Here is a 17197-nt window from a genome sequence, read left to right as displayed (position 1 = left end):
ATGTTTGAGCACTATGCCTTTGGTTGGTTCTACATCTTATTTAATATCTGAATTATCTGCTTTGGCATGAACTTTGGAGTATGCTGATTCAGTTCGCTGATGATAAAGGTGGGGAGGCATTGGCAGTGCATCAGAGAGCTATAATAACAGAAAGAAAAAGCCTGTACTTACTACCTGGGGAGTAGGATCAAGAGAAAAGGGATAAAATTTAGCTGCATTAGCTGCATGGTCACGACGTACAGACAAATAACAAGAACACCACTATAAAATCTCATCAATTGCAAACAGAGAAGGAAAATGGAAAACATACAGTTTGGGCAACAAACAACCAGACAGCTATAAGCCACCAAGACAGCAGTTGTAAAAAAGGCAAATGTGACCCCCTGTCATCCCATTCAATAATGTTTATTGTTCTTATTAGAAAAATCTGACGATTGTGTAACTGGAGGCAGTAGACAAACAGAGCTTCTGTAACCTCTTTATGTTCCAGCAGGAAATAAATCACATGAAAGCTGCACCACATTTGGTGTAGCTGGAAGAACACAGTCAAAGCAAGAACCAAAGACAAGACAAAAACTGTTGAGAGGGAGCTGAATCAGAACTCTCATAAGGTACCATCACACAAGATATTAACTTACTTCATACTTGCAGTCTGGTTACTTTGAGCAAAGAATGTCTTCAATGAGCACAAAACACAAAATGTGAAAAGATTTGTAAATTTTAATTCAAAATGATTGAATAATTCCATGGTGTGAAACTGTGCCTTATCCACAATGCATAAGTACTTTAATCAATTATTCATTCTAACTCAAAACAAAGAGAAATGCCAAAATATTGAAATTTATCATGGGATGAAAATTGCAGAGTCCTCAAATATGGAAATTAACTATTGCAAAGATAAGAGTATGTGGATAAAACAAGCTTAAACAGGTATGGCTCTAAAGAATTACATATGGTCTGCTAATGGCCACATGCCATTGTGGGTGACTAACACATCTTGTTAATCATTATTATTCTATCTTAGCTGTGACTTAGAGCAAAACACAGTAAAATGGTATTACTAGGTATTTGATGCAGTTAAAACACATGGTTCATAAGAAACACCATGGCAAATTACTTAAACAGGCTATCTGGAATATATTTATTGTGTTAATTCACAAATAGCACACATAACCAGTTCACAGAATAGAGACTGACAAGAGAAAGAAGGTAATTTGGAGGCCTATTTATGTGAAGAATAAATTTCACCAGTCCTAATTTAGACAGTCATTTGCAAGGGAAATACATCTAATATGATTTTTCCATCACAAATGACATTTCATCTTTTCTGAAGTCATGCAGGAAAAAAATGTAAAGAGGTTAAAACACTTTGGTTTTTTTTCTACTATGTAAGTGTAGCATGAACAATAAAAATAGCCTAGTATGGACCAAATCAATTGAAATCATTGTACATTAACAGGAGCTAGTGTACCATAACTAGACAACCTCAATATTCAAACGGCATTGTGCTAAGGAGAAGGTAACCAAAGGTTTTTTTCTCATTTGAAATTAATGATTCTCTGAAAAGAATATTCTCCTTATGCTACTGGCAATCAAATCAATTCTCTGAACAACTTTTATAGTAATAAATAAAACTGCCTTTTTCACTCGGTTTTATTCCTGCTCCACCCACTTTTGAAGACTTATAAATTATGAAGAAAGATGGGATTTTAATTTAAACTCAAAAATAATTTATGTTCATATTTATTATGGAGGTAATACAGAGAAGGAGATGGGTTTCACCCCTAGGAGACAGAGAAAAAAAAACTGCTTGTGAATTTTAGTGTCTCTTTCATTGCAGATTTTCCACTACATATTGACCCCATTTAGAAATGATTACTGATTTTACTTAGAATTCATCAGTTGCTAATTTTAACTACTAAACTCTGTTCTTGTTTATAGTTAAGCCATTCTTGAATTAAAATGCTGTGAAGGGAGAATAAGATACCAGTCTTCCTCCTCCCTGCACCAAACAAAATTAATTTATTATTGCCTTTTCAGTGCCATACGTGTTGCTCCAATTTTATCAGTTACTTGTTGTTCCAGTAGCATTTTTTAAGACTAGAATTTGCCTTCCTCTTTCAACTCAATCCTATGACAGTTAGCTAGCAGACCAGTAAACAGTGTGCTCCACAAGCATTTGCAGCTTCCATTGAAAAGGCTGCAAAGAATCCCCAGAAAAAAACAGATGGGTGAGAGGGAGAAAGGAAAAATCCCGCCTGTATTAGGTTTCTTTCTCTGATTGCTTGGAGACTAAAGTCATTAAACAATGTCATCAGTCATTTCCTAAGGGGTCATCAGTACCTACACCTTAAAGTGTTGCTTCCCATTACAAAATCAGCTTTCAACCCTTTCAATTTTAATTTTATTAGTCAGCTAGAAAATCATGAGGGTTTGAAGAGAATGTATAGAGAAGGAACACTCAAAGCAGGCAGCTAAAAACATTCATGCACATGTATCCTACAGCTCTCTGAGCACAGATTATGATAATGATGTTGGAGTCCTCAGTATGTGTTGCATTCAGTTTTAAGAAATCATTATTGCACAACACAGGAAGCTGATAAACATATTTTCCATTAGGAAGACAAAAACCCAAACATCTGTAAAGCACTGTACATCAGATCAGAAATGTGGTTCATTAAAATAGAAAATATGTCAATAGGCTAAAAAAATACATTAAAAAAAAATCAGTACTTATACATGGCAGATTTTCTTAGGATTTTATAAGCCTTACCAAAACATCAACTTTCTCAGCAAAAATCTAAAACTATGTAATACCACCATATTAATACAAAACAATCATATTGTGTCAAAAGCACCAAGGTTTTTCTGGTCCAAAGCATGTTCTTAAAATACTCTTGTTGATCCACAACTTTAGGCTGGTGCAGGATACCTAATATGTCAGAAAACAGCAAATGTTGTCTTGTATTTAGAGATTCTGAAAGAGATATGTCGTCAATTTTGAATAAAATTCAAACAACTAATCACCAATAAATATAATATCTAAGGATCTTATTATCAAGTGAAAACTGCACAATTTATGTCCAGCCTTCCGTAGAAGGGTACAGAAGTCCAATAATTTCAGCACAGTGTGTTTAATTTGTTTAGAGCTAAGTACAAAATAAAATCACATACCACATCCTTTGGCACTGTCAGTGTGACTATGTTAACAAGGACTATTTAGAGAAAATCAATATGAACATTATTTCAGAAGTACTTGAAGATAATACCAGTGGCAGCTGATCTGATTGACTGTCCCTCCCAGTCACCTCAATACAAAAACACAAAACCAAGACAATTTGTTGGAATTTTTTAATTGTTAAAGTCTGTGGTGCAATCAGGGTTGTCTTCATTAATGAAATCACACTAAATTGACTATATTAAGATGCAGTATCAGTACCCAAAGGCAGTGAACCTGGTAGACATGGATATGCTTTAAAGATCAAAAGACTGAAAAAAAGTAAACATATTGGTGTGTTCATAATCATCTAAATTGAGAGGAAAATATGAATATTTGCAAGAAGGAAAAATTATTGTGGGGAAAAGCATGGAGAGGAACACATAAATGACCTTGTTTTAGAATTGACAGCTATTCCTTAAATCCAAGCAAGTGTTTTTGGTTTTTCTTCACAATGCCTGGAGACAGGCCAGAGGAGAAAAGCATCACATGTCTCTGGTGAGGAGGGTCTGGGGAAAAGGACTGTGGAGATGACATCAGTTCTGAGATAAAGTTGGAGTTCTGGCATCTTATCTGTGGCATATGGATGCTCACAGCAAGGTATGCATTGGAACACAGACTATACATTTGTTGAAGGGCATAAAATTTAGTGTTTTATTTTTCAGGCTGTGAATTACAACTTTTGGACTTGCTTTTACATTATCCCCCACAAAATGCCACAGTATATAGATAGCAAACTGTCAAAGGGCAGTGTGTTTTATAATTATTTTTGTTCCTCAGGAGGGCTCCCACTTCCTTCTCTATTACATTTTATGGTCCTTTATCTCTAGCACAGATAACCACATAAATGAAAGGAGGCAAACTTATAATCTACAGCACCATGTTGTCCAAACCATTACTCATGTCTGAACCAAATCCACTTTGGTGGATTCTCTCCTCTTGTTCCCTGAAGCTCAAATTCAAAATCTTTAGTTGCTACACATTGAGTGGTCACTTGCAAAGTCATATTGTTACATAGATTTTCCTAATTTAGAATTACTTTGGAGTAAAACTGAAAGGAGTAAAATAACACCTCATCAATCTATTCATGGGGCAACAGATGCAAATATGGATGGGCCCCAATTGTCCATGTGTTTTAACAGAGAGTAAACTATGATAATAATGACATTGACAATGCAAGGCCAAATAAAGCATCACTAACACCAAAATGTAAGACACTTTCCAGTATATCAGTGAATGGTCATAAAACGTGTCATTCTTACCTTTTTTTTAATTTTTATGGAAGACAAACAGAAATTATAAATACCAGAAAAGACATTAGACAAACCAAGAAAAAAAAGCAGCACCAACATTTGGAAATAAATGGTTTCCCTTTCTCAGAATTATCATCCCTGGAAAAAGAATATTCCTTGTGAAATTACTGATTGTTCAGATAATAAAGGCTTGCTTTTTGTGAACAGAGGAAGCATGGTAAGAATACCTAAGTAAAGAAGCAAGGAGCAAATAAATATGCAAGTTTCTATGCTTAAATTCTGCTTCATTTTCAAAGCACAAGGAAGTACATGTTCTTTATAGTTATACAGTCCAAACTTGTAATGAGCCTACTAATGGCTCATTCATATTGCATACATATAGATGAAAATAATATTCAAACCTCTGCAGGTTTTTCCACACAACGTGCAGGTCAGAAGATTGCTTTCCTGAAGCCCAGTCAATATTGTGGATAGCAGAAGACTACAGAAGAATTGTTCTCATTTACTGCAATAAAGCTGGCTCAATTTGTTACACTTTAAACAAAATAAGGGCTAGGAATGACTATTTTTTAAAATTTCCTTATTGAACTTTTCAGAGACTATTCAGGAAAATAAAATTTCTTTGATCTTAGTGACTGAAGAGGACAGTTAGCCCTTTCTAGCAAGCACTTGAACTTCCACAGATGGGGCACAGGCTATTGCAAACTGCTGAGTATTTTTTCACTGAGTTTTTCATAACTGGTGGTCTTTTTAAATGTGACTATTTACTATGCAAGCAAGCTTTAAACATCTCTCACTGGAAGAATTCTGCCTATTAAACTGTGTCCATTACAATCCCTTATACAACAGTGTGCACACTTGCACACACAAAAAGATACTGTGTGGAATGAACATATAATACGCTTCTGATACCACCGAACTTCAGTAAATTTATCTGCCCTCCACCCAGAATCACACAGGCTTATTCCACAACCACTCTCTTCAATTGCTCTTGAAAATACTTATTTGATTTCAGATTTTCTCTCTTCAGCAAGACTTGGACTTCGATAATCCTGGTAGGTCCCTTCCAATTCAAGATATTCTGTGATTCTCTCCGTAATATGCTAAAAGAATTACTTTGTTACATCTTACCTCTTGCAGTTCAATGTGATGCTTTTCAAGCCTGACAATTCTTGTATTAACACAAATTATATGATTTTCACTCCTAAAACCAATCTGTGTAAAAAACTTTTTCATTATTCTTAAGAGTACTTACTTCAAGAGCTATTCATTTTCTCCACTAGAAATATAATTTTTCAAATTAGAAAACATTATCTAAACCACTGACATAAATGCATGGTGGCTGACAGGAAAAAAAAAACCTTGAAAATCAAGAAATAACTGTTCTCTATCATAATTTTTCATTATTAATAGCTCTTTTTTTAAGTATGAGAAAGCTGTCAGATTTACACAGAACTGATCACCTATTCATTTCAGGTATTATTTATGGAATAGTACATTTTCTTTCACTGCTTTTTCAACACAGCTTTTTACCTCCAAATCAACCAGTTGTTGAGCTGAACCAGACAAAACTGGGAAAAAAATCACACCCTGCACTGAGTAAAGAATTTTAGTTGTCAAAGCCTGGGCTATTCACTGCAAGTTCTGGTTTCTGGTACCCAAGTCAGAAACTTCACCCTGCCCACCTCTTCAACAGCCTCCCCCCCATGGGCAGGAACTGTCTGAGGGAAAATACTTCCTGCTTGTCTGAAGGTGTGAGGGTTACAAGCAAGGTGAAGTTTGTGGCACAGGCACAAATACATGGGCAGTTTCTGCTCAAATCAAATCATGATGCCTAAAAGGACTCCACGCTCTCACAGTCAGACAGCTAGCACCACAGACACGTGCTACGTGCTGCCTGTCAATTGCATCCCTGCATCACTTCAGAAAATTCTCAGGTCCACAAAAAAAAAAAAAAAAAAATCACAAGCAAGTGACCAAGAGTGTTAGGAAGGAGGGACAGACCTAATTTAAATTCACCCTAAAGCACACTGTGAAAATGATTTTTCAAAATAAACAGGGCAAAGAGTCTGTAAAATAAATTACTCTTGAGATGAACAGAAAAAGGAACTTTTTTTTTAATGAGGGGATGGAGGGTAAAAAAGTTGGCATACTTTCAAAGCAAAAATTGTTTGAACTTCCAAGCATCAAGTGCAAAACCAATCCATTTCTATAAAATAATGCTTTTATCAGCTTGACAAAGAAGTTTTTGATTTGTTAGCTTAAATTAGCTAACAAAGAAGTTAGCTGATTTCATCTACTTCTGCCATTACAAAAGTACGTGTTAGAGTGGCAGCTTTCATAAATAGGATTGACAGAGTAAGATGTCATTCTGCACTATGAAATCTTGAGTTCAAACTGTACGTTAGATTTAAACTTTCTCTGTGCTAAAAACTCAAGGACATAAACCACCTATGATTCAGCTCACACTGTCAGTCCAAGCTAAGGTGCCAAGTACTGAGAGCCTTTCAGTCTCAGTCTTCAGCAAGGATCACACAGCTGAAAGATTGCCCAGGCAGGAAAAGATAACCTTGGAAGAAAGAAAGCCTGAAGGATTTGATTGGAAATACTTTAATCTACTTTTGACCATTTAATAGATTTGTAATCTGCCTACAATAGTAACATTAGACAGTTTCAACTGAGATAGTTGTGTAGTTAGTTAGGCAAAGAGGGTGCCTGTCAAGTAAAATTCCAACAAAAAAATTTCCATTTTTTGTAATATTGCTGAGTATCAAAAAAAATCATTGCTGAATTTCTTCTTCAGTCAAATACCATATTTAGACCAGCCCAAAAGCCCAAAGATACAGCAAAGGTTATATAAGGCTAACAAAAGGTTTCAGTCCTTAAGGAAATACAAGTTTAGAGTACAACATTTTCAACATCTTTTTCCAAGGGAGTGTGGAAAATAAGCTTTTAGATAAAACATACTCAGAACAAAATTCCAAACTCTACATCAACAATTGCAACCTGTAAAAGAAAGACATTTTTTTAAAGCAAAGCACAAAATTTCACATTTATAGTATTTTGAGCTCCACTTATACACAAAAACCCTTGTAAAAATGGATTAAGAGGAAGGTGAACTAATCAGGGCTTCAGTGGAACATAAAAACAGAATAAAAGAATGAGAATAAAGGCCTGTCTTGCCCAGAGTATGAACAGTGGCCAAACACAGATGCCTCAAGAAGAATGTAAGAATAGAGCAAACTCCTGTCAACACTGTCAGAGAACACCCTGAAAACTCTCAAGATCTTACAGTTCAATAGTTAGCATCTTCAGGTTTAATAAGTCTTAGTTGATTTCCTGCATGTTAACTTGCCTTGTTGCCCATTAAGTCCATGTAACCCCTTAGCATCCATAGTATCCATGTCCAGGACTTGCAGTATACTGTGCTAAAGTGGCCTTACCTCCTGTCATTGAGTTTTGACTGGATACCCCATTTTTTGACAGATACCCCCAAGAGCCTGCATGAAAGAAAAAAAAAAAAAAACAGCCAACAAGCACCTCTAATGAGATGTTCCATCCATGCCATTTTATTTATCCAAACTTCATCTGCTATTTAAATGCCCCAACAGTAGAGTAAGTTGTTCCTTTCTGTAATTCTTTATAGGCAACACAACCTTTAAACCCTTGACAATTTACAAAGACCAGCAAATATTTCTGTTAAACCCCTCTATCTATGAACATGCTGAGCAGCACAGACACGTAAAGTGATCCCTGTGGAACTCCACTGTTTAAAAACAACTGTTGACTCCCACCTAAGCTTAAAGGTCTTTTATCATTCTTTCTAAAGGATCCTCTCCCTCTTCTTCCATGACTCCTTAGCTAGTCATGCAAGCAAGAGTTACAGAGTAAGATGTCTTAGGGATATGTCAGATATATTTTGCACAAGGAGCACTCCTTCCAAATGGAAATTCCCATATTTGGCTACAGCTGTCCAAATGCAGATCTTTGGAGTCTGCCAAAAGACATCTTTCAATCCCTGTATTTGCTAAAGATAATTTAGGACAGTATTTTTCATTGGTTATTTCAGTATATTACTTTATTTACTGCATCTAAAGGGATCATATAGCCACATTATTCAGCCTCACCTGACACATTTTCCCCAACACTAACCTAACTAAGCAATGAATAATTTTGTTTTTATAGACATACTCAAAACCATATGCAAAACTAAAAGTTTGGAGAAAGGGTTACCAAGACAAAGCAATACACTTTCATATGACACTTGGGAACCAAGAGGGATTGTTGGATCTTCTTTATAGATTTGCCAAGATACACCTATCAGAGGAATTCTGAGACAACCATTAGCACTCTGGGTGCTGGCTCTGAAAAGATCTCAAAGCTGGCCTAAGGACCAAGATCTCATTGATCCATTAGACCCATTAGAGAAATTTTCTCTCAGAGCATGTACCACTCCAAGTTCTACTGTCCCTTCTCTACCTTAATCTTTGACTAAGATGGTTGTTTTCTCCTGTATTGTTTGTGTTTTAAATCTTACTTCCTAGCTCTAACCAGGAACAGAGCAGACTTAAGGGTCTCTACACTCTCTACACTGCTTGGGTGTGGTTATCTTCTATATTCAAACCTTTTGTTAGTGTTTCAGCATTTACTCTCTCACCTTGCAAGTTAGGAAAATCCATTGCATCTCATCTTTACTGTAGTACTTTTACAGGCATTAACTCTTCCTACAAAAACCTGGAGATTTCATATGTTAAAAACACTTCCTTATGCAACAAACCCAAGATGCATCACCAATGCATATTGCAATCAAGCAAAGCCCACAGTCACTATCACAAATGGTGGAAGGATTCTAGACAGACCCCAGAGAAGAGTACTAATCCAGGTGACAGGGTTGGTATCAACTGCTGTATTTTGTTTGGTGTCCTTTTTTGATGACTCTAGACACACTACCAACACACCAATATTTCCTGCTTTATATTTTTATGCTTCTGCACAGGGGTACAGTGAAGTCAAATATAAATGTGATAACCATACATAAAATTATACCTATTAAATCTGGCTAGGAATAGCAGCAATAGTGGGGGAAAAAAAGTAGCAGCAGATGTATAAGACCTAGGCGGAAAGTCAAGAATTATGCTATATTGTATTTCTATCACTTTTCCTGCCTCTATCAGTTAAGGTACAGAAAGCACAGGTATGCTTTGTAGCAATAACTTTCATTGCATGTTCTTTCTGGAAAAAGTATTCTTCCAAGGCAACCATGTTTTTATCTGCAAATTTCCCACATTTATTCAGGAGTTTTAATGCTCTATCATTGGCAAAACTAACAATTGCTATTTGCTACCTACTGACTTACACATTTAAGTCATGTACTGTGAACTTCAAAGACCCTGCAGTTTTCCACTTTTTTGCACATTACTGTCTACCTGAAAATTCAACATGAACTAACAAATATATTAAGAGGGCAAAAATTGCACATCAGATATAGAGTTTTTATACCAGACATCAGTTTTTAAGAACCTGAACACTTGGGATCTTTAAGTTGCTGTGCAGGACCATCACCAGGGCAGTAGTGCAAAAATTAATGAATGAAGATGCAGCAGCTCCCTCGCCTACCCTGCACCCCGATGGGAAGGACCCTGCTTGCAGAGGCCTGTTCAGGGAATCTTGTCTCGGGTGGGAGTTTTGTGAGCGCACGGCTCCGCTAATGGAGAGAGCGGTGAAAGGTCTGGCGTGAGGGATGCCGCGCATGAGGCGGCGTTTCGGCGCTCTGAAGTGATGCCCACCCTTCAGCCGGCAGCGCACGGGCACAGGCAGCACACAGGTACCCTGCTCGAGAGCCGCCCGCTCGGGCCAGCGTCCGCCAAGCGCAGAGATGCCTCCTCCCCAAAATCATTCCCTTCACCCGGGGGTTTCTCGGCTTGGCTCCCGGGGAGCTGGGATTATTCCTTCGAAAGCCTGCCCCTGGTGAAAGCCGCACGGTCTCCCGCTGCCGCTCTGGCACGCCAAAGTTTTGCCGCTCTGGCCACAGCGACGCGGGCACGGACACCCAGCCCCGGCCGCCCCACGCCCGCCCGCCCGGCCGCCCGCCCGGCCCGGCCCGGCCCGGCCCGCCTCACCGTCCCAGCTCGGACTCCAGCTCGAAGTAGTGAGCCAGGGTGTCCTTGTTGGAGCCATCGATCCAGTAGTCGGGCGCGGCGGAGCCGGGGCGGCTGGCGGCCGAGGAGCCAGAGGAGGAGGATGAGGAGGACGAGGAGGATGAGGATGAGGAGGGCATGGTGACTTTCAGCATGCCGGGACGCCTGCCGAGGGCTGTCCTCTCCGCGCCGGCTGCAGAACGCAGAGCGACAAGGCGGCGGCAACACCTCGCCTCCCTCTTTCTCTCCTTCCTTACTTATTTCCTTCCCTCCCTCGCTCTCCCCTCCCTCTCCTCTCCTCCTCCTTCCCCCCGCGCCGCCCCGGAGAGGCGGTGGCGGGTGCCCAGCCCGGCGGGGCGGGCCCGGGGCGGGGGATTCACCTCCATCGCCCCCCGCTCGCTCCCTCCCTCCGCCCGCCGAGCCCAGCGGCCGAGCCGCGCCTGCAGCGGGAGACACCCGGGGCCGGCCTGAGCCGAGGCAGCGCCGCTCGCTCAGCGGCACGGGGAGCGGGACACGGCCCCGCGAGGGGACAGCGCACGGCAGGGGGAATCGCATCCCGATCCGCGGGCGGTGTGCGGCGGGGCCGGGCGGGATGCGCAGCCCGTAGGGCGGTGGGCGCCGGCCCGCCATGCCGCAGCGTTTTTCCAGTTTCCGAGCGGGAGTTCAGGAATTCTGCCGTGAATTTGGCGGAGAGGGTGTGGGGGCCGAGGCTGAGCAAGGCAAACAGCAGTGGGAAAGAAAGAGACTGACAAATTCTCGAACATGACTATAAAAATCCCCAAAACACATCTTCTCTTCCCACCAGAGAGCTAAAAGAAGCCACAGAGAAATAAAATTGCTTTGCTGCAGTGCCACTCTCTAACAGGTTATGAAATCTGCAGGTTATGAAATGCATGTGAATTATACTAAAGCATGCTACATCCCCGACTGCAGAATCCTTAGCCAGAAACATCTACAGAAGGGTCGTTTCTGTTGGTGTAGTGGTGAAATAAAACAGCAGCAGTTGTGTGTGCCTCGCATGCATAGTGTGCCAGAGCAATCCCACTCACATCCTCTCTGTGCTCTTACACCCACTCGCACTGCCATGCCAGCACAGGCAGGAGGTAAAATGGACCATGTGTGAACTGCACAGCAGAAAGGACGAAGTATTGTTCTCCAAATTTCAACCACAATTCACTGGCCTGTTTTTTAAACATCGTATTTCTTCCTCAAATAAAGCACAGTGTTTTGCTGATTCAGGTGTATTGATGTTTCCCTCCTCATAAACAAGTCTGTCTTTTACTGTTCTATAAGTTCCTAACTGTAACCAGATGGGGCAATTAATCTTAATTCTAAACCTCTTAATTTCTCAAAGATCTTAACAAAGAAGTGCTTCTCTCTGAGTATCCAGATAATAGAAGTATATCCTAAACTAGTCTTTGTTAGTAGTGGGAGATAATGAGAGATAAATGAAATAGATAAAAGAGAGATAAAACCTTTTTGCTTCGAGTTACTGCCATTATAAAATTTAAATGTAGACCCCACTGTAATTTGAGATTTTATCATTTTCAAATTCATATTTGAAAGTCAGGAAAAAATAACCCAAAGTCCTGATTAGAAAACCAAGTTACATCAAATGCAGTTTGACAGCAACTCCAAATTTCCTTTCAGATGAACGTCATGCCCAGAGCACCCACTATCAGTTACAGGGCTGATATCAGCACCAGAGCACCAGGCAGCCGTTTCACTGCTGCTCGTGCCCTCTTTCAATCCCCCAGCTTGCTCTGCCTCTGCTGGTGCATGCAGAGCTTTTCTTCAGAAGTCTTTGGCTGATAGGTGACACTTTGACACTTTTTCATCTTATTTGTTAACAGCATCTCCTGGGAGAAGAAATGGTCACTGATTAAGACAGTCACACACACAAAAAATGGCAAATCAGCACACTTAGAAGACAGTGGTTTTCTACACTGAATTTTCAGTCAAATTTCTAATGTATTCTGCAAGACAAAGGGCAGATATAATTCTGTTCTGGTGGGGTTTTTGAAGAAATTATTTTAGTAGAACTATATTTATCCAGGTACCTGCAATCAGGTTCATATCTCTAATGATCTAGGTATAGTTACTATGAGCCTTCAGCTGCTCCTTGGTAAATGACATAGCACCAGTGGATTTTCTTTTTTGATTTTTTTTTTTTTTTGACTAGGGTATACCTAGAAAAGGCATTTTACTTTCTTTGAAACTCTGACTCAAAAGTGAGCAGCATTGCATGATGCTGACAACCTTGTACTTGAAAACTGACTGGACCTTGTTCTTCAGAAAGTCCACATCCTTCAAAAATTAAGATCATGATATCCAAATATGTCCATGGGGAATTAAAAGTCTTCAGGTTGCACACTGTATCTAACCAGCAAAAAAATGCCTCTCAGTCTCATGGAAACCAAAGACAGCATTTCAAATGTGCAGTGCTCCAACTCAGGTCTATGTTAAACACGTGAAGATTTGCACCAACTTTATTGGACATGAAACTAAAACGCTAACAAATCTTCATTTATCAATTTGTGACACACTATGTACAAAATTTTATTATGGAGATACAAAGATCATAATTTTCCTGGCAACAAACCCAGGTTACAAACTCAAACAAAAAAGGGAGGTCAAGGAGGAAGCAGTTTATATGAACAAAACATACATGCAAGAGCTGTCCAATTTTCTGCCTCTAGCCTGTCACCCATAAATTTAAGCCCCAAAGCAGGAATGTTATCTGGTGTCTTGGTGGAGGTGTGGGATCAGTAATCTTTCTGCACTCCTGGTTGCTGTAGTCCTCTTTTGTGAATGCTTTTGTCCTTTGTACAGACATCACTGCACCAGGTATGAGCAGAACATACCATAGAAGGCTAAATTAAAAGGTAAATGTAGGATAGGAACTTTTTAAACTTGACTTCTGAAATTTTCATACAATTCTAGCAGTTAGGCCTTGTGTAGGAATTAAAAACAAAAAACAAATTCTGTCCCAGTTTTGAATAAGTAGTTTCCAGTTTGTGGGCATCATTTGAAAGAGCACTGTGTTAATCCTCTGAAACTTAGGTCAGTATTTCTTCTTGGCCAAACTGCAGCAGCTTCTTGTTGAAGGTACAAATGTGTCCACGCCTATTGTAGTAAAGGTTATCTATGAAAAGCAAATTGTCAGATATAGTCCCCATTAAGGAATATTTTTCTCAAAGTGCTTTTCGTGTACTAGAGCTTCCTTCTTTACAAAGATGATCCAGTATGGATTCTGCATTTCCACCTGTGCTAGACCAGATGCTTACCAGCGATAATTGTAATGCAGATTAAGTCTTCTGAAACAGAGGTTGCTCAAACTGTGTCACATACAAGTCAAAGAAGTTGAGATCAAGGCAAATCCCCAAAGCTTTCACTTCCCTTCCCTGTCATTGATTTTCCCTGCTGAATACAAAGCCTTGCATCAGGTTTTATTTTCTGTAACATCTTTCATCTCTCACTCAACTTCCAGTACCTCTGAATCACTATGTAAGCTTCCATGGATGCCTGTCAGTTGGGAATGCTAAAAACTTCTGCGAATTTCCTTGTTTTTATTTATGTATAGGAAGCCTTATTACTTGTATTGAACAAGTTCATCACAGTCTCTCAATTTATCATCATCTTTCATGCTGTTTTATGTGTAAATCTAAGTCTACTTAAAGATTTATAGAGCTGCTGGGTAAAGATGGGCTCTTTCATCAGCTATGTAAATGAAGAGTTTAAATCAGGTGAGAATGAATGCAGTGCTGGGAGAGGCCAGAGAATAGTGATGTTGGAGAGGAGGTGTCGTTATGCAAGAGAACAAAGAGGAGCAGACTGACCCTTTGCAGAGTGACATTAGAGGTGAAGGAGAGTAACAACGTGCCCTTTACCTCAAACCCTACTAACAGGTTTTGAAGTCAAGATGATTTTTTTTTGCCTGTGACTGGGAAAAGCAGACATGTAAACGGAGATAAAAGAAGTGATTGCCTGATGATAAACTGTTGGAAAACAGTGTGATTCACCCATCTCTGAACCACATTATGTGGGCTGAGGGTATCAATAGGGTCATTTTATAGTCATTGTGGGAAGGCACACAGAACAGCTATCTTTACACCATACTCACTTATCTTTCCTGTCCCTCTTTAAGTGATTCAATAAATCATTTGATTTCTAGGATGTAGGAGGATACTTGAAGCATTCCCTTTCATTTTGCAGGATCAAACAGCACTGGTTCACAAAAAAAAAAAAAATAAAGCTGGTCCACAAGTCTATGAGTCATTAAACCTAAATAAACCACCTCCTTGAGGACAAGCTTCATAAACCAGAAGTCGCCTGGTAGGACCCACAGAACTTACACATAGCTCTTCCTGAGTTAAGCTCACTTAGCTGTTGCTGGGTCTCTAATCCCTGCTCAAACAAAATCCAGCTGGAGGTCCTCTGCCATTATTAGCAGCTAGAGAAATTTCTCCAGGATATAGTGTTCCTTGTTTCTAAGGCAAAATTTTCTCTTCCTTGTCAAATGCTATTAAGTAGTTTAAATATGTAGTTTAAACTCCCTCCATCACAGGGAAAAAGAACACCTTTCTCTCACCACCCCCTGCACCCCAAAAAAAAAAAGCAAACCATGAAGTGAACTCTAAAATGTACAAGTAAAAATACAAACTTTATGCCAGGTTTAAGGTGATGCCAGATTTTCAACCCTTTCAACAGAAAGTTGGAAAAACATATTAGGAAAACAAATATAAAGGGTCCTAGTCACAGGCAAGCACTCTTAAAATCAAAGATGACAATATTAATATTGTTTCTTTCACTCTCAAGAAAGAAAAGAAAAATTTGTCCATGTTTTGCTACTTGGAAAAAGAAATCTGCATACAGGAAATTTTATGAAGACTGTAAGAGGAAGGCAAAATTAGCAGTTTCTGAGAAATGGTGATTTATATGAAGAGAATTCACTTTCCTAGGGTAGGCTGGAATTCAACCTCAACTCAGTTGTAAACCACTCATTTTGGAGGAAGGTTAGGAGGAGGTTTAAGCATTAGCACCCTGTGTGGATTTGGAATGAATTGAAGAAATAAAAAAACCTCCATACTTAAACCACCTTTTTTCTATTTCCTAAAATGTATGTTTTGCCCAGCGCTGAAGAAGACATTAAGGAATAATTTGAAGGGGAACAGCTGCCACTCACTTAATTTTAAAAGTTAGTCAGTGGTTGTGCATGTCCTTTTGCTGATTTGTGAGCAAAACCCAGGTAAAAATTCAGCAGGTGACTCTATGTTATATTACCTAGCAGAGAGAGGCAGTCTAAGCTGTCTGCTTGGTTTTCCCATATAAATACATGCAGATTCAACAATGCAAAATTTCTTACTACAGGTATAAAGCAAACTCTCCATTGCCAGCACCTCAACACCTTATCCAGTAGTAAGGTGAGTTCAGTAGCTGATCCATTTTCAAGAACTTAATAGCCATGGTTAAAACCGAAAAGAATTCAAGGTGTATCCCTACTGCTGTTCCAAAAGGCAGCTAAGTTACTAGCTAGACCAGCAAGTAATCTTGCCTTTCCAGCTGTCTGATTCTGTGACCTCCCCTTACCCCAAACAAAATAAATAAAACCCTGCTGTGTTGTGAAAAACAATTAAGACTATCAATTCTGACTGCTGCAATCCATTATGGAACAAACCTTCTTTGTTTCACTCATTTGCCTCATATTTGAGTGGCTATAAATTGAGAGGGCTGTTAACTGCAGTGTAGTTGTGACTGATTTTCTTGTGACTTGAGTGGCAGTGACAACAGTGGGAAATACAAACAGTTTGTACCCAGGGCATGGTACAGAAGAGAAAAAATAGCTATTCTTATTTACTTCAGTGATTTCTGATTGGATTGCTTCCAGTTCTGCAAATTCAGGAAAATTGCAGCTTTTATGAGACAGGAAATGGCTGTAGTTTATTGATATTGTTTTGTACATCCTTCTGATTAAGCATCCAGATATGGTCTTGTTCAATTGCAATCTAATCTGTTTGAGTGCCCTGGCTGATATTGATGATAACAGGCTTTCTGTGTTAGCTAAAGGGGTTCTAGAAAAGATCTAACTCTGGAAAAAAAATCCAGGTATTAGAAAAATATCCAATTCAAAAGTAAAGGTTAACTATTTAGTTTTGTGTTTAGCTCCAGTACTAGACTGTGCCTTTGGTCTCCATGAAGGCAATAATTTCAAGAGACAGACCTGATGCTTTTGTTGAGGGATCTCAAAATGAGACAGCAGTTGTGGGAAATGCTTATGCAGAAATTCCAAAGGAGTGAATATGCCTGTGTGTGAGTATTTCAGAGAATAATTACTCCATTTACTCCCCTCTAGACTGAATGTCTGTGTTTTGGGGGTTTTGTTCTTTTACGAGGCCCTTGAGTCTTTGGATTCATATGGCCTTACTACCTCTAACAATATTTCACTGACACAGGAGAAGGGCATCTGTGCCCCAGGATGTAGTGTTCATAAGCTTATCTGTGGACAAATGTAGAAGAGAGGAGGAGGAAAACACAAATTCTAACTCACTTTGTCTCACCTAAATGTGGTGCCTATTTCAGGCCTGCATGAG

General features: G+C 39.4%; 1 protein-coding gene across 1 annotated transcript in view; it reads right to left on the bottom strand.

Moving 5' to 3' along the window:
- CAMK4 (calcium/calmodulin dependent protein kinase IV) overlaps nt 1-10846 on the bottom strand; it is a 140110-nt gene extending 129264 nt beyond the window's left edge. Inside the window, exon 1 of the mRNA XM_036403680.2 lies at nt 10590-10846. Within this exon, the coding sequence (XP_036259573.1) occupies nt 10590-10762 (173 nt within the window). The 5' untranslated portion in view covers nt 10763-10846. The remainder of the gene's footprint in view (nt 1-10589) is intronic.
- Nucleotides 10847-17197: the final 6351 nt, after the last annotated feature.

The sequence above is a fragment of the Molothrus ater genome (genome assembly GCF_012460135.2).
Source record: "Molothrus ater isolate BHLD 08-10-18 breed brown headed cowbird chromosome Z unlocalized genomic scaffold, BPBGC_Mater_1.1 matZ_random_MA35, whole genome shotgun sequence".
NCBI classification, from domain to species: Eukaryota; Metazoa; Chordata; class Aves; order Passeriformes; family Icteridae; genus Molothrus; species Molothrus ater.
Note: the sequence above shows the minus strand (reverse complement) of the source record. Positions and strands in the feature narration are given on the sequence as shown.